This window comes from Hevea brasiliensis, chromosome 7 (genome assembly GCF_030052815.1).
Source record: "Hevea brasiliensis isolate MT/VB/25A 57/8 chromosome 7, ASM3005281v1, whole genome shotgun sequence".
Classification (NCBI taxonomy): Eukaryota; Viridiplantae; Streptophyta; class Magnoliopsida; order Malpighiales; family Euphorbiaceae; genus Hevea; species Hevea brasiliensis.
In genome coordinates, this window is record NC_079499.1 from 6,635,865 (window position 1) to 6,655,634 (window position 19,770).

The 19,770-nt window shown below is 26.7% G+C and overlaps 1 protein-coding gene across 1 annotated transcript; it reads right to left on the bottom strand.

The window, feature by feature from the left end:
* Positions 1-9,073: 9,073 nt before the first annotated feature.
* LOC110665680 (chloroplast envelope quinone oxidoreductase homolog) lies at positions 9,074-11,313 on the bottom strand. The gene is made up of 4 exons (XM_058149922.1): positions 11,029-11,313; positions 10,496-10,637; positions 10,237-10,328; positions 9,074-9,891 (listed from the first exon to the last, which is right to left on the bottom strand). The coding sequence occupies exons 1-4, from the start codon at positions 11,092-11,094 to the stop codon at positions 9,202-9,204; spliced, it is 990 nt and encodes a 329-aa protein (XP_058005905.1). The 5' UTR covers positions 11,095-11,313; the 3' UTR covers positions 9,074-9,201.
* Between the last annotated feature and the right edge of the window lie 8,457 nt (positions 11,314-19,770).

Here is a 19,770-nt window from a genome sequence, read left to right on the forward strand (position 1 = left end):
TTGCCTTAGAGCGTCCAATTAGGTTAAAATAATTTTTTTAATAAAATAATTTTTTAAAATTAAATTTAAATAAAAATAAATTTCACTTAAATTTAATTTATCATTTTCTGCTCTTCAACAAAAAAATTTTCAATAATTATACCATACATATAATTATTTATTTTTAATTTCTTTAAATATATCACAAAGTTATATAATTTTTTATTATTAAATTTTTCACGGTCTCAATAAACATATCTATAAAGTCACAAAAAATAAGGGTCTATAGGTATATTAATATTCCATATTAATTTGGGATAAGAGTAACAGTCTTTTATAATGACTTGACACTCCTTTCTCAAATGAATTTTTAGGATAGAGTTAGACTCGATCATGTTTCTCAATATGAACTATATTAATCAAGTGATTATAGTTAATTATTTGAGATTTTTAATATAATTAACTGTGATTTAAATTTAAAATTGAAATTTCACAATTTAAAAAATAACTCTATGAATTAAATCGAATTATCGAAAATTTAGATAAGCAAATATAATAATAAAAAATTTAATAATTATAATTTAAATATAATGGATTTATATCAATTTTAAATTATGCGATTATAATTTGATTAATTGAAGGGCTCGTTTATAATTTATGTAAAATTAAAATTATATGAAAGTATAATTTCTATTATATGGGCTACGGTTGGTTCTGAATATGATTCGCACCCACTACTATAAAATTTATTTTTTTCGATAGCCTTCATAAAATTAGAATATTAATTAGGATTTTTTTATTAGTTATCCTTAGACTTTTAATTTTGTGCACTAAAATAATTATAAGTTTTAAAAAAATTGAACTATATTTTATTTTTTCATTTTAACTTTTCAAATTCAACTGAATGGATGGATAGTGGTTATGACGTTTGAAAATTGTAGATATTTCTTGACAATTTTAATATTTATCAAATAGTACAACAAATGACATCTTATGGGATTTAACTTTTGAAATAGTCTTTATCAAATAGTCTTTTTTTTTATGTTATTAAAATTGTTATAGAAATTGATCCAGTAAAAAAATCGAGTGAATGAATCATTGGTTTAATTAGCAGGTCAATGGGTTAATTAGTGAATCATTAAAAATTAATTAAATATATATAAAATAATTAAATAAATAAAATTAATTAAAATTTAATTATAATTAATATATATATATATTAATTATAATTATTTAAATATTAAAATTTTAAAATAATTAATATTAGAATTAAATAAGTTTAATATTACATATACTTGAAAAGATTTTGTACTTAGTATCTTATTGTTATAAGTAAATTTTTTATAATTTTTAGTATTGTAAAATTATAAAATAAAATTTTTTGATATAAGATAATTTTATAATTTTTATTACATATTAATATGTTTTGTATCAAATAATTAATTTGCCTACACACATCATTAGTAGTTATATAAACTTTTAACTTTTAAAAAGGTTTAAAATTTTTTTATCATAGTAGTAAATATTACAATTAGTACTTTGATTCTCCAAAAATTATAAGAAAATATTATTAAATATATAATTATTAAAAGATTTTAAATTTTAAATTATATTATATTATCTAATTTTTATCTCATTATCGATTGAAATTATATTTTTGTCCATTATAATTGATATAAGGTTTTATGCAACCTTTTTGAAATACCATGATTTAATATATCATTTTTTTTTATTTTAAAGTGAATTTATTAAAATAATTAATTTAATATTTTTATTTTACATTAATTAATATATTGACCTAGGAAAAATAGAATAATAAATAATATATATATATATATATATATTAATATATTTCAGTTTTAAATATCATAAAGCCTTTTTAATATCATATCGATTTTAGTTTTTAATATATACCCATTTTGTAGTTTATATTTATTTTATTTTATTTATTTGATATATTGCAATTATGATTTCAAACATATATAAATAAGTATTATATAAAAAATTAATAATGTGTGATTTATATTTTTATTTATTAATTAAGAATTAACATGTAATTATGTTTTAATTAATTAATTAACCACTACTTTTATATTGCGAGTTCATAAATTTTCTCATAATTTAAATATAAAACATTTTTATATTAAATGAAATTTCACTTTTATAAAAAATAGTTGTCTAAGATATAACTATTTTTTTTTCTTTTATTTTAATATTATAGAAAATTAATAATGTGTTATTAGAATTAGATTTTTATATTTATTAACTAAGAATTAAAATGTAATTATGTTTTCATTAATTAATTAATTGATCTCTCTATATTTTTATATTGTCAGTTATAACTGTTCTCATCATTTAATTATAAAAAAATTTCTATTAAATTAAATTTCATTTATTTAAAAATTAATTGTCTAATTAATTTAAGATATATTTTATTTATTTTAACGTTGGTAGTGTATGTTTGTGTGTGTTTTTTTATAAGTTATTATTAGCTTAATTGTATTCTTGAAGAATTAATTTTTTTTTAATATAATAAATAATATAAAAGTATTTCACTTATTTTAAAATTAAGTTTAAGATTATTTTTGTTATTAAAATATTAATTTTTATATTTAATTTAATCGACATTATTTTAAAATAATTTTACTAAAAAGTTTGACAATTTTTATAATTAGTCAAAATGAAAAGGAAAAAGAGTCTTGAAATCATCTCTCAAAGAAAAAATTTTGAGATTATTTGGTTTAATTTATAAATTAATTAAATCTATTAATAAATAAAAAGTTAAGTATATTAGTGATTACTATAGTTTATAAGTTAAAAAAATATGTAAAATATGTCATACTTTATAAATAAAAATATAATTATTTATGACTTATTTATTTATTTTAAAATTAATTATTTTTTATTATAATTCAATTTATATACATAATAATAAAATAAATTTAATTTTTTATAATTTTATATAATATTATTTTTTTACTTTTAGTTATTTTTAATTTAATTTTTTAATTTTGTTTGACAAAATTAATGTTGTACATTCAAATCAATAAATATTATTATTGTTATTAATTTTTATTTAATATAACATATTTTACATAATTTTATATTTTTTATGATAGAGAAAAATTTTTAAAAATAAGATTAAAAAAATATTAATACTAACAAACTATTTATGAATCGAAAATTAATAATTAAAATGTTATTTTTCTATAAAAATTAAAAAATAAAAGCTAATAGAATAAAAATATAGATGTTAATATATTATTATTTTTAATTAAAATGATTACAATAAAAAATTGTTGGACAATTATTCGATTTACAGTAAAATATTTTATCAAATAACTTATAACGTATAAATAAATAATTTAATTTTTTGTAATTATTTTTTAAAAAGTAAACGTCAAATTTTAATAAAAGAAGTTGTTGAATATAAATAAATAAAAATTTAATTAAGTGATATGATGATTGTATTCATATGAAAATTATGACTTTTTTAAATTAAATTATTAATTTATGTTTATATTCAAATATAAATTTATTAAATTAAAATAATAATTATATATTCAAAATATAATTTTTTATTTTTTTATATATATTCAATATTTACTAAATTAAGATACTATTATAATATTAAAATATTAAAAAAATTATATATTTTTTAAATCTACATACAATAACAATTTTAAATTTTTAAGAATGTATCATTTTGAAATAAAAAATTAATATTATAAATTAAAAGCATCCTATTAATTATATTAATTTTATTATTAAAATCAAACCTAACATATTCTATTAATTTTTAATTTTTAAAAAATATATATTTATCTATTTAAATATTTTTCTCATATATATAATTTTTTTTATATATTTTGTATATAATTATATATTATTTAAAATTTTTAAATTCATATAATTTTAATATATATTACATACTAATCAAGTATTTTTTATAAATCAACTGATTTTTTTTTGGATATATATATATTACTTTTAAATATATTTATATCTTATGAAATTAACATTGTTTTGTGGAAGAAACATAAAAGACTTCTATCATCTCTAATTTTAATGCTCAAAAATATTTTTTAATTTAAAAAAAATATAATTATATTTTTATAGCATTAAAATTTATGATATATATATATATATATATTAGTGGCCCGAAATCTAAAAAATATAAATTTAAATTGATAAAATTTATTTAGTTTATAATTATTTGTCTAATTTGATTAAAATATTAAATTACGATATACTTTATATAATTATCTTTTAATAAAATTAATATTTTCACTTCATTTTTTCATTTTAGATTTTTTTTATGTTTTTTGCCAATTAAATTTACTCCTAAATTACAATAATATTAAATTACTATGAATATTTGTATCAAAAAAAAAATACTATATATATATATATTTATCTGTCATATTATTATAGGTATATTATATATTTATTTTAATTTTAATAATTTATAATTACAACATTAAAATTATTTTCAATTAATTATTTTAAAATTTTCATAATAAAAATTAGCTTAAGTTTTAGTTATAATTTTTAGTTTCCGTTACTAGGTGGAGAACTACACATTATAGGAAACCTAATTACCAAAACCTAGGGAACTAATTAACGACGTAAGTATATTTTCTATTCTCTATATTTGTTAATTGTTTTTTTTTTTTAATTTTGGATTATAATAAAAAATTTAATTAAAAAGAAATTAATTTAAAATAAGTGCTACAAATTTATAATTGATCATGACTAAGGATTAAATATACTTATTAACTATTGATAAATAATTAACATAAATATATATATATATATATATATATATATATATGAATGGAAGGGGAAATATAGGCTTTTTCCAAATTGCTTTTCATTATTTATGTATTCATTGTTATATTTTTTTATTATTTAATTTTATTTAAGAGTTTATATAAATTAAAAATTTTTGGGACTTAAATTTAATTTTTTATATAATTTTAGAGTTTATATAAATATAAAATTTTTAATCTCATTTGTATTTAGATTTTACTTAATTAATATGTTAATATAATATAATTTAAAATAAAATTTTATAAAAATAACTTCTTGATTTATATATTTTATAAAATAACTTCATGAGTTATATTATTGACAAAAAGAGGAAGGCATTTTATTTTTATGAATCACTTTTTAATGAATCATAATGATTTCTATCTCTATCTTATAATTATTTATGCAAAAATATTTTAATATATTTATATTTGAATTTTTAAGTGAAATAACAAAAAAAAATATTAATCCTTGTTAGCTAAATATAAGAATTTTTTTATTAAATTTTTAAAGCTTTCTTTTAATTTAATTTCTTCTAAGTTCATAAAAAAATTTCATAAAATAAATATATTTTTTAATTATATATATTTCAGTAATTCTTAATTATTGCGTTATTATATAAGTTAATTCTAATTAAAATTAAATTTGTAAGTCCTATAAAATACTACTATATATATAATATAATTCATATTCATTGATTTACGAAAAAATATTTAATTAATATGCAATATATAATAAAATTATATGAATATAAAATTTTTTAATAATATGTAATTATCATACAAAGCATATAAAAAAATTATATATATGAGAAAAATATTTAAATAGATAAATATATGTTATTTAAAAAATTTATAATATACTTAAAATTAATTATAAAATAAATATAACTAATCGGATTATTAGAATTTGTAATTTTTTTTTCTAAAATAATACATTACTGAAAGTTTAAAAATGTTAATATGTGTATATATATATAAAAAAATATAATATTTATTTTTTTGATGTTATCCTAACTCGATAAATAGTAAATCCTTATAAAAAAATATGAATCACACTTTGAATATAAAATTATTATTTTAATTTTAAAAATTTATATTTAAATATAAATAAAAAGTGATATTTTGATTTTGAAAAAGTATAATTTTTATATGAATACAAATATTATATCATTTAATAGGTTTTCTTTTTATTTAGATTTACTAACTTTTTTTATTAAAATTTGATGTTTATTTATATTAGTTTGATAGAGAGTTTTACTATAAATTGAATAATTGTTTATACATTTTTACTATAATCATTCCAATTAAAAATAATAATATACTAATATTAATCTTTTTATTTTTTATTTAAAAAGAAAATTTTAATTATTAATTTATTTTTTATGAATAATTTATTAATTAATATTTTTATCAATCTTATTTTTAAAATTTTTCTCTATATTATAAGAAAATATGAAATTATGTAAATTATATGTTAAATAAAAATAATAATATTGATGCTTATTGATACAAGAGTACATGGTAAATTTTATCAAATAAAATTAAAAAATTAAATTGAAAATAACTAGAAAAAAAATATCAATATTATATAAAATTATATCAAATTAAATTTATTTTATTATTATATGTATAAATTTTAAAATAATGTTGGAAAAAATTTAAAAATTTCATGCAAATTATTTATATTTTATAAAAATTATAAAACGCTAAAAATTAATTTATCTTGATAAACTTAACACATTATATTAAAGATATTTAACAATAAAATATATAAATTAATAAAATACTAAATATTTAAATTTATATATTTATAAAAACACTTATAATTATAAAATTATATTATAACTATAAAATTTTTATAGTAAATTTCACTTTTATAATTTTTTTGTTCTCATTTATATACTTTGTTTTTATTAATCTAATCTAAAAATAGTGTATATATAATATATATATATTATGAAAAATGAAAAATATTATATTTAATATAATAATAATACCTAATATATTACAATAATATTTATATAAAAAATTAATACCAAAACATAAAAAAATATAGAAATTTTTTTTAAAACTTATGTGTGTGTGTGTGTATATATATAACAAAATGTAATTTTGTGTATTAAAATATTATATTTAATGGGAGTGAAGATAGAGCCTCAAGCCCGTCCCAATCTGCTAGGCAGGCCGGATCAGGTCTAGTCAGCATAATAAAGGTTCTACACTGCAAGGAAGGAATTTTGAAAGCGACATTTCATCAAATATTGAACTTTACCGCATTCCTAAGATATAATTACATTAGCCGTTATTTTAAGTTTTCACAACCATTTGTCGATTTTTTTTTTTTTTTACTTTGATTTTTTTTTAATAAAGGGAACACAAGCTTAAACTCTAGTCAAAAATGGGGTCAAAAGAATAGTAATAATTGTTTCAATTTTCGCATGTTGATAGTTAATGAATCTAGGATTTAACAAGAAAAGTCTTGACTTGAGCTTTCTTTTCTCTCTTTTCTTCTGTTTTTTTTCTTCTCTAGGAGACTAGTTCCTGTCATCGCCTTAGTGTGGTGTTCCTTGGCCCATTTGGGCAGGGAATGGCAATCATTCTTGCCCGAAAATGAGTTTCCTTCCCTCCAATTTCGGATAGCATTGTAAATATTGGGATATTTTTTTGTTTGGATTGCTAGTTTTGTGCTTTTGACTAAAGAGGGAGGTTAGTGAAAGATGATTATCTGTGGGTTGTGACTGCATGCAAGGGATCTCTCAGCGAGGATTTAGAGCAACCATGGGTTGTCTGTGCTATCTTTGTTTTGATTATGGTAACTTTGCTCTAGGGGTGTATTTTTACGGGTATAGTACCCTGGGAACATTCCTTGTGCTTACTGAAAGCCTTGGTTCCCAAATGGTCATGGTATGCCAAAGGGCTTTACTATACCACCCCGAAGAGACGTTGTTTAGGCCCCTGACTAAACTGCTGAATGTTTGCATTTTTTGTGCTAATTGGGAACACTTTTGGCCTCATTTGAGTTTCGGTCCACTAGAAATCAATTGCTTTGAGGCCTTCATAGCTTTGGCTTCCATGGTTACTGGCATTGGTTGGTGGTCAATTCAGTAGGAAGTTAAAGTGGAGGTTACGTTCATTTGGGAGTTGTAGGAGCAGCTAGGGTTCTTTTGTGCTTTGAAAGAGAAAGCATCCCAGGTTTAGAATTTAAGTCGAGTCTTGAGTTGAATCCTCAAGCTGTTAGGGTTTTAATTAGACTTGGGCCTAAGTTTGTGAGTGTATCTTTTTATTTAATTGGGGGCTTTTTAGTAGTTGAATTTGGGCATGAGGTTCGTCTGTCTTTTTTAAAATAATGGCCCCATTGTAATGATTTTTGTTGATCAATGAATCTGCTACCTCACTTTCGAGGAAAAAAGAAAAAGGGTAGTCTTCCTTCTTCCATGCACCAAAATTAGGGATGACAGCCAATAGTTACTCTGAAAATTACCTTAGATATTATCAATATTCAAATCCTTTTCAAATACATTTAAAATTTATTCTAATTATTTAAATTTTTCCCAAATTCAATTATTATTACATGAAAAGTATTCAAATTTATTTAATTTTATATATTTTAATTAATAATATATATAAAATATTTTTTTATTAATAATTTATATTTTTAAAATTTATTAATTCTATAGAATATTTAAATTATATTCATTTAAGATAAAACATATAAACATTTACCAATATTATTATAAAAATATATATTTTATATTTAATTAATTATTTATATAAATAGATTTGAATAACGAAAAATTTTAACTTACCCAAACTCGTCACGAATATTATTTTTTAAATTCGAATTCATAATCGAATAATACCTGAGCTCGTTGCCATTCTATACCAAACACATAACTCTAAAATGTAGATAAGTATATCCTTGAATTTTTTATTGTATGATGAAATCATAGAGTATTTGCAAAGACAAAAATTGATATGCAAGGCAAATTATAGAATATTCTTGGCGTGTACCTTCCCTCATAAATTTATGATTCTTATATTCTTAAATTTAAGAAAAAAATTAATTTTTTGTAAATTATGAATGCACATCTTTTTAGTACACTGAGTACACCTTATAATTTGCTGATATGTAAAAATTACTCTCAAAGTGCATCGATCCAGACGAAATATTTGAACATACTCCTTCACAAAAAGTCGTTTAGCAGTTGCAAAATTAATTGTTTATGAAATATATTTAAAAAAACAAAATAATTATTGTTCGTGAAATAAAAATTATTCGCTTCAATTAAAAATTTATATATTTATTAACTCTCAAAACTGAAATCCAATGTCTTTGAATCTACTGGCCAATACACCACAGCAACAAAATTGTTAACGTCATAACAATTAAAAAAGATCACATATGTATTTAAGGCTCCACAATAATCTTGCCAGCAGCATGGCTATCAACACTCTTAGCCCAAGCATCTTCAGCCTTGCTTAAGGGATGCTTCGAGTCAATTACTGTCTTAAGCTTCCCTTCCTTCACCAATTTAATAAGATAATCCAGGTTTTCACCCTTGGGAGTAGCAATCAATGGCACCAGCTGCTTCTTGGAGAAGGTAAGTTTCTTGAGAGCATAAGTCATTATGGCACTAACACCAGGAGTGAGATCTATAACCTTGCCATTTTCACTCAAATTAGGCTCAAATGTACTCCAAGGAATCCCAGTGGCACAGTGGATCACTGCATCATACTTCCTACCAGATGGGCTCTTCAGAGCTGCCCCTTCTGGAGTCTTGTAATCAAGAACCTCATTAGCTCCTAAACTCTTCACAAACTCGATGTTACGAGCTCCGCAAGTGGCTGTGACGTGTGTGTTTCCAAGCTTTGCTAGCTGAACTGCATAGTGACCTACACCACCTGAGGCAGCAGTTATCAGAATGTTTGCCTGCTTGCCACTCCCATCAAGCTTGATCCCAGCAGGCTGAGTGAGAGCCTCATGAGCTGTAAGACCAGCAACTGGCAAGCCTGCCGCTTCAGCTGCAGAAATTTCAGACGGCCTTGCAACTGTCAAGCTCTCCTTAGCTAAAGCAAACTCTGCTAGTCCACCTCCACTCTGTAGTTAGCATTGCATAATATAAATTAATAACAATAAAAAGATTGATATATGTGAAATTTTCAATTAATATATGATATATATAACAAGTTAAACATCAATTGTGCTTCAAGTGGATCATAATTGTTTTTTGGTTTTCACAAGAGAGGCAATCAGAAAGGACTAAGAAAACCATATTCTTTGTTTCTCGTCCGCAGTGACCGACAGAATTAATATGCAGAGAATTTCAATATGATGATTCTGATGATCCTAATCAAACATTGACATATTAAAAGCTCAAGGTTGGCTAAAATAGTGAAAAAGAGGGGAAATAATACCAATCTGATGAAATAATTGAACACTTACAGCATGGGTAAGATAAGCAACAACTTTATCACCAGTTTTGAAATTTTTGACTCCTGCTCCAACCTCTAAAACCTCTCCTGCTACATCAGTAGCTGTTGCAACAAAAAGTTTCTTAGCAAAGTTATTATACATAATATTAATATTTAAATAAACTGCTTAAGAAATAAGAATGAAAAATATGATGAAAACCTAAAAAAGAAAGTCTCTTATGGGGTTATAGATGGTAATACAACCATCAGAAAAAAAAAGTTGGTTTAACCTGGAATGTGAGGGAATCTGCGAGGCAAAAGAGGCCGAGACACACCCTTTTGAATTTTCCAATCAAATGGATTTACACTAATCCCTTCTAACTTCAGCAATACCTCATCTTTCTTTGGAGCAGGGACTGGAACTTCCACATGCTGCAACAAGCAAAGAGTACCTATTCTACTAAATCAAATATGTTCATGTTCAGCTTTAGCCAAATGATTTAGAAGTACTTTGAATACTTCCATATGTAATTCAACTGAAATGTAAAAACCAAAGAATCACCAAATGATCAAATGGAAAACCCAAACTAACAGTTCCACTCAAAATAAAATTTAACAAAAAAAAACCTTGAAATTCTCGCTTGGACCCTTTAAATCTTTGATTAGTTGAGCTCTTTTATTAGAATAACCAGAGATAACACAGAAAGAGGGGAGCCAGTAACCATCTATGCAATATGATATGGTATCATACACTAATTCAATAATAAAAAAAAAGAGCTAATTCAACACAAATAATAGAAAGCGATTTGAAACTAGCAGTAACCTTTAGGCCAGCAGCTCCTCCCCCATAACTATCATATTGAACGGCATGCATTAGCTTCCCAGCCATGTACAGAAGAAGTAAAGTCGTTTAAAGAAAGAGTAGGAAGGAAGGAGAAGTAGAAGGCCTATGTGGGATGGCGGGATTTTATGGTGTGGCTATGTATTGCGGTGATCATCATAGACACGGCATTTGCACCGTGCTGATTTTTCTTGCATATGGATCAAGTCAAAGAAAAATGACATAACAAAAATGTCAAACCCTTGTGGGTCTTAGGTTTCTTTTTGTTCGATATTCAAACCCAGAGCTCCGCACAACCACACAAACAAAATAAACAAAAAAGAAATAGAGTAGTCAAAAGAGGAGGGAGGTGGAGCTCCTAGTTTAACTCCACCCATAACACAAACTAAATGAATAGCTACCCACCCATTAAATATTTAAATTTATAATAAATTAAATTTAAATAAAAAATTTTTTTAATCATAATTGAATTATATTTTTTTAACTGCAACTATTTGCATTAGTAAGGCCCAACAAGCAACGAAGATTACCTCTAGCCCAGAAAATTGAAGCCCTAGCCTAACAACCCAAGGTCCCTTGCTGCGCCCTTGGACCACTAGAACAGGAGCTGGAGCTAAAACAGGGATAGAGGATGTTGTCCCAAAATAGTTGAAGAGAGGGGTAAATTGGACTTTATAACTTTTTAGTCATTATTTGTAGTCGAATGAAAAATTGTGACTTTGTTCAACTAAGTGCTCCTTTATATATAGTGAAAGTGATATATATTTCTATAATATGTCCCTAATTTGCAATTTAAGTTTCAATCAATATTTATAGTAATTTTTAACATAACATGCATAACAAAATATTTAACTAATTTCTCAACCTACTCAATATATCCTCAAGTATATGAACTCAATCTATTCAATCAACATTCAATATCATACATAGAAATTAAATTACACAAAAGTAAAGAGATTAAAGTTAGAGAAATCAAACACAATAATTTTTATAGTGATTTGACTTAACTAACCTACATCCACTCTCTCAAAGAATCCTCTTTGAATCTTCTCTCCATTATTTGCTCTTTTAAAGCCAAGAGACCAAAAACCCTTTACAACTTTTTCAACACCAAGCTTTTACCAAGGTAGCTTGAACCCTTGACAAGTGCTATCTCAAGCACTTACACTCTCAAGCTTCAATAGGTGCTTGTACAACCTCTCTTAAATGCAATTTAATGTTTTAACACTCACTCTCAGTCAATACAAATCAGACTATAGAGAAGAGATGAGTTGATTTGCCAATGGTAGCTCAAACACTTTAAAGCTCTTGAATGAAAGCAATAAATGAAAAATCAAGATTGGAGTTCAATTGTAAGCTTTCATCAAGTGTAAAATGAAGTAAATAATGTATATTTATAGTCCCAAATCATTTTAAGATGTTTGAAACCTTTTTGGAATGTTATACACTCTGTTCTAGGCAAAATAATCGTTATTTTGTCTTTTATGAGAAGTTGAGCAACTTTGATCATTTAGCAAACTAATGAAATTTTGGCGATAGTAGTAAACTAGTTAGCAAACTAATGTTTTAGCAAATACATTAGTAAACTAATATGTTAGCAAACAAGTTAGCAAACTAATTTACTAGATGCCTGTTTCAAATTGTAATCTTCAAAAATCTAATTTAGACCTTAAGAAAAATATATATTCCAATAGCAATATCCAAGGTCATGATGAGAGAAAATTTTATAAAGTAATTGAAAGAAAAATAAATTTTGAGCTCCATTTGACTAAAACTTTCATATATTCTTTTTACACAAGTCTTAAGACTCAATTCCCAACTCTATGACTTTCATACCTTTACTTTGAGTCTTGGCTTTCATAATCTTGTTCTTTTTCAACTTGGATTCATCTTGAGATGCCTTTGAGTGTTCTTCTTCCTTAGATGCAACTTCAAAGATTCTTCATGAATAAGAGAAAGAATCTACACATCACTTAAAGTTGAGTTAGATAGATTCTATTTGAGTTTTGTTATCATCAAAATCAATGCTCATTTTGAGTTACACGGGGTCAACAATCTCCCCCTTTTTGATGATGATAAAACTCAATTGAATTATCAATCAAGAATAAATAAAAGTGTGCGTAAGTTTATGCATATCCAAGCAAGTTAGTATGCGGAAAATACTCTCCCTAAATATATGCACACAAGTTAAAAAAAATAAAAGTATTATCAGCTATACAAAACTCCCCCTGAATTTGTGCTACAAAGCATGTTCATAAGATATTCATAGTTTCAATATGCAAAATGTTAAACTTAATAGTTTGCACATAAACATACTTCGATTTTCAAAGTATAAGCACACATCCATTTTCCCAAAACAAAAGCACACATCCATTCCATTTCAAAATATAAGCACACATCCATTCTCCCCCTTTTTGTCATTAGCCAAAAAAGGAAACAGGAGACATTAATCCAAAAAGAATCAAGTTAGCACAAACTTAAAATCAATAAAGTAAACAGTAGCAAACTAAAAGAGCATTCAACAACAGTAGTAAACATACTAGTAAACTAAAATGGCAAATAGGAAACTAAAAATGCAGATTGTTTTCTAATCATTAAGTCTTTTGCTCTTTTGAATAGCTTTGGAAGGCACCACCTTCTTCCTGAAGGGTTTAGCAGCAGGTGGCTAAGAAACTTGATCAGCCAAAGGCTCATGCTCCTGTGGCTCATCCTCATCAGATGGGGTTTGAAGTGTAACACCCCGTTTGCATAGCCTGATAGATTTCACTGTTCCGGTACCGGTGTCGGTCCGAATAATTAAGAGGATTAGAACCACACTTAAGACAATTAGTGAAGCCATAAACACAAATAATTAGTAATGTTCAATTAGTTAAGTATAAACAAGAAAAACAGAACATAAGAAGTTAAACGAGCCGAGAGTCACAGCGATGGGTGACCTCCTCGGGAACGACTGCGAAGTCATTTTAAACTCAAATTTCGAACTGTAAAAAGTGACGCTGCAGTCCTTAGGACCCTTATGGACACAGTGGAAAAGAGAAAATCACGAAAAAGAACTGTTAAGTTAGTTAAATAATTAGGTCAGGGAATCGAAAGAAATAGGAAATTATTTGTAAACCGGGATGAACCGGCGAGGGGCAATTTGGTCAATTGACCCCGAGAGCTGACTCCTGACCTAACTGTCAAATAAAATCGGGGAAAAGAAAATTTCGGAATCGAGAATTAAATTAAAGAACTAATAGAAAAAAAATAAATAAAAAAAAAAGAGAAGAAGAAGATGGAAAAGTCAAAGGTGATGACATCATGTAAGATGTCATAAAGAAATTAATTAATTTAGTAATTAGGATTTTGGTCTTCTTTAAGTGATAAAGATAAAAGAAAAGAAAAAAAAAATTAAAAACAAAAAGCCATCTTCCCATTCTTGCCGCCTCCCATTTCCCTCTCCCTCACCATAGTTAAATCCTCCATTAAAGCTTGTGTGTAAGCTTTTAAAACCCCAAATTTTCCCACAAACTCCCCAAAAATTATGGATTACACCTTGTTCTTGCAACTTGGAAAGGAGAACCAAGGAAAGAAAAGTGAAGAAAGTGAAAGATTTGAAGATTGAAAATTCAAGGAAAGGTTAGTAAGCTAAACTTGAAATTTCTAGTTGAATTAATTGTGTTTATAGTTCAATTAATTAGAATTATGCTTAAAATGAAAAGAAATTAATTGTTGGAGGATTAAAGCAAAATTCATCCAGCTAGGGTTTTGATGTGTGTGCATGAATTTGATGGACTTAAAGGTGTGTATGAGCTTGATAGAGTTAAAGAAGCATGTATATAGGCATTGAATTGGTTAAATGAAACAACTTAGTGAGTTAGGGTTTTGAATATTAGGGTTTGTGAACCAAAAATGTGAAAAGTAAGTAAATGGCATGTTTGACCTATTGTGAAGTGAAAAATGGTCAATAATGACCAAAGGAGATGTGTGGGAATTGTTAGAATGGAAGTCAAATTCGTAGGGTAAATGGTCATGCTGCTGGCAGCATGACCAAGCCAATTTTGAAGGACCAAAACAGAAATTTTACAAGTCCAATTGATATGCCACCAATTGGGGATGAAAATAGACATAAAATGTCACAATTTTCATTTAGGAACCATTTCAAAAACTGACCAAAACCTAGTGAACAAATTGACCAAAGTTGAGTAAGAGCAGTCTGCCACTGCATAAATTGACCAAATGAACAGTAATTGTTCATTTGGTCATAACTCGAGCTAGGAAGGTCAAAATGACCCAAATGAAGAACACTAGATAATATATAGATCTAAAACTTTCATGAAGAACACTAACCCAAATTATGCCATTAACATAATCAAATAATTGAGCAAAGTTGAGTTACTGAACCTGCAAAACTGCAGATTTCCATTTGAACAGTAAAGTTCCAATGGCTATAACTCTCTCTAGAAAACTCCGATTTAGGCAATTCTTGAACCGATGGAAACCTAAGACATAGTAGAACATTTCGTATGAAGGAAATTAGACCAAATTATGGACTTAACTTGGTCAAATTATTGAATGAAGTTGGATAAAAAATCTGCCAGAACCTAAATTGCAGCATGAACAGTGCACGTGAACAATAATTGTATTTTGGCTATAACTTGAGCTATAAAACTCCAATTGGGGTGATCCAAAAATGAGAATACACTTAAGACAATAAGGAACATTTTCTATGAAGGAAGTTTTGCCAAATTCCAACAGTAAAAGGGCCAATGGAACAGTGCAACTTGGAGCACCAAAACTGAAAATTTAACAATTTGGCCAAAAGGATTTAAGCTTTGAGAAAATGACCAAAACCAACAAATTTAATGACCAAAATGTGGTATGTGGCTGAAGTTGGAGTTCCCATACCTATTAAGCCTTAGAAAGTCAACTATTTAACTTAAATAATGTAGTGAATAGTAACCCGAAACACAAAAATTTCGAGAACGTCGAATTTAACACGCTAGAACTAGGTAAATGTGAAGCTAAATTTATTTTGGATTTGTGTTAAGTTCTAGTACTGAAATATTGTAAAATTGTGTGTTTCAGTTGAAAAGAATATCGGGAAGGAACCCGAGGAACCGAGTCGAGGCTAAGGGACGACTCACTTGAGGTTTGTGCACAACATCTCCATGCTTTAAAATTCATTGATAAAGTGAACGAAATATGTATTTTACTTGTACTTTGGAATTTTTGAAAGTTTAATTGTGACATTATTTATGATGTTTTGATTTAAACTGTGAAAGTTATTGTGTATATTTGAAATGACAATGTTTAGCAAATTGTTAAGATAAGTTTTGAAACCACAGTGTCATGACCATATATTTGAACACCTCACTAGCACGACTAGTGGGGGTAATTAGTTTCGAATTTTGATTCCTTCTCTGGAGAAGTGTTGAGGTGTGCCAGTAGAAGAGGATGTGAATGGATATCCATATATTTGAGCTAGCTAGCCTTGTGATGTGATTTCTCTTTAGCCTTTGGCTATTGAGATTCTATTTGTTCCGAATGGCATGATCTAACTGTAAGTTTTATGAAATGTATTTTGATACTTCGAAATGAACATGGTTTGCATTAAAATCTCATAATTTATGTTTTGTGTTTAATGCCAAATTTTTGAATAAATGTAATTTTATTTTTGCATAAAGATTATTTTAGTTTGTTGTGCACCACTGAGTCCTAGTACTCAGCGATAGCTTTTATTGCTGTCGCAGATACAGAGACTAGAGGAGCAGCAGACTGAGCTGCTAAAGATTGAGGATCATTCAGCCTAAAGTCTTCGAGTATAATTTATACCCTAATTGTAAATATTTCTTATGATGTATATATATTGCACATAAATGTATGGACATGTAAAAATGGGTCTTAAGCAGTTGTATAAAATTTGTATAAAGTTGTAATATATATTGTAGTTTGAAATTCTCTTAATGTAAATTTCGTAATGATGTATCTAAATTGTTTTGTTTCTAATGAAATATGAATGGAACTATTTTATTTAATTTGAATGAAATGGATTGTTAGTATTTTGATGATCATTGGATACTGGATTTGAAATTGAAAGTTGATAAATGTGTTGAGAAATTGTTTGAGATTGAGTTTGAAATTGAAGCAGTTGTTGAGAAAATTTTTAGAAGTACTTTTTACAGGTATTTGAAGAACTGTTTTCTCAAAATACAGAGGGAACTCTGTCAAAATTTTTATAAAATTTTCAGAAAAATAAAATGGGCTAAAATTTCCAACTAACTTTCAACTTAATTACATGTTTAAAATACTTATTAGAAATGCTCACCACTTATCAAAAATAAGAAAATTGTTTTAAAATCCCTTGTAGGGTACTTAATGAGTTATCGATAGGTGAAGTTTGGTAGTTCATTAGGTATTCTACGGGATCATGTTATGCCTTACAGAGGGGTAAGGTGTGACATGAAGGGTAACAGCCAATGTTTGATATGGATTGGACACTGTAGACTTAACTCTTTTCTTGCTCTTATTGGCCTGAGGTGCTTCAGCTGCAGAAGGTTTAGGTGGTGCACTCTCCTGCTGATCCTTTAGAGAGTCTTCCTTCCTCTGTGGAGACTCAATTGCAGGTTCTATAATGGGCTCAACTATAGTTTCTACAACCTGTTCACTAACATGCTCAATAACAGGTTCAGTTGCAGGTTCTTCAACCTGTTCACTCTCATATTCTACAGGAGCAGCAGACTCACCAAGCCCATTACCTTCACTCTCAACATTACCATGATAAAAAACATGAGTATCATGAGTAGAGGGCCCACCTACAGGTATATCAGTCTCAACTTTGGTTGCGAAACCAGTTTCCTATCCCTGCTTAAAAGCTGCAATCTATTTCTTTAACTCCTCATTTTGAGTAAGCAAATGACTTACTTTGTAATCAACCACATCCACAAATTTTCTCAGAAGTTCAATAGACTGATTTGTTGTATTGAATTTCTCATTAATGAAAGCTCTTAGCCCTTGAAGCTCACTCATAATCTCACTTTGAGAATCTGAATCAACTTTAGCTGTAGAAGATCCAACTTTTGCAAAATGTTTCTTTCTTCCATCAGTATCAGAATGAATTTCTCTAAGCATAATTAAATCTGCCCTAGTGCTCTCCTTAGAGACATTTATATCCAACTCTCTAAACAAGGCAGTTAAGAGGTGTGCATAAGGTAACTTACTAATCCCATAAGCTTTGCACATATTCTTGAAAATCAGATAGGCCAAATTCATTCTTACCCTGTTAACAATATGCCACATGATGCACATATCCAAGTAACTCAAATATCCATAGCTGCCAGATTTAGGACAAAATATATAATTTACCATACTGTGAATAATCTTAATGTGTTGAAAGGCTTTAGTGCTAGTGGATTTTTCACTAGTGGCAATGTTGGCAGGAAAAACTTCATTTTCAAATTCAGCCAAGTTAAAGCCTGGAATTCTAGCAACATCTCTATGAGTAGAGATTTTATTTCCATCATTCGGCAATTTTAAGGCTATAGCAATCAACTCAACAGAAATGTCATATGCTCTGTTATTCAAAGAGACCTCAAATCTGTCTTCTTCATCAACTATTTTTAAAGTTCTATAAAATTCTTGGACTAGTCTAGGGTAGTAAATATCAGTGCATTAACAAACATTCATCCATTCTTAAAATTCAAAGAGTTCCTTAAATTAAAAATTTACCTGATCAAAGTTATCCCATTTAATGAACTTACAATTGAAAAGCGCTTTGTCAACAACAGAGCCCGATGATTTTGCAACACCCTTTTTGCGTTGAGTATCAATCCCACGCATTTGCCTCCCCTTTTTTCTTTCCGGTGCCATCACAGCAGGTTCGACTTCCTTAGATGGGTCGAAGGAGAGACTGGTGGATTCAGTTTTTGGTGTTTTCTTCTTTTCCTTCAATTTCTTCTTTAATGCGGCAACAGGGAGTTCTTCAGATGAAGACGAGGACAGCGAGGCAGTAGTAGCAGGGGTTTTTCGTTTGGTGCAAGCCATAGATGGGGAATATAGTGAGGTAACGGGAAAGATGGGTTCTGACGCAATGAAAAAAGAGTGAGAAATTAGAGAGAGAGAGATAGGCTCTCTGATGAATATGAGTCAGTGTTAATGACAAGAAAACTTGGTATGAGTAATACCATACACCAATGCAGAGGAGAGAGAGAGTCGGGTTTGGCAAAAAAAATTGACAGGTGACGGTTTCGTATAGCAGTGGGTAAGATTTCTTGAGTCCGCGCTTTCCCTCTTATAGTGTACCTTATTGGAATTTTATTTTTATTTCAAATGTATCTAATATATATATATATATATATATATCTGACACAGCAAAGAAAATGTGAATGGGTGAGAGCATTAATTAACGCACAGAAAATTCAAAGCACAATCACTTTTTGGTTTGAAATTTGAACAGTGCACGATACAGCAAACTAATTTCAGGCACGCAACATTAGCATACAACTTAGTAAACTAATTTCACGAGTACACAAATAAGTTAACTAATGTTATTTAGAGCTTTCTTAGTAAACTAATATCACAACAAATTACTCACACATGAGATAATATGCAGATATATCAAATCAATATGAATTGAATTTCATGCAAGTGGTTCACTCATGCCAATTTCCCTTCTAATTTTACAAAAAGTTTCCTCATTAAGTGGTTTTATAAAAATATCAGCAAGTTGATTTTCAGAGGTAACAA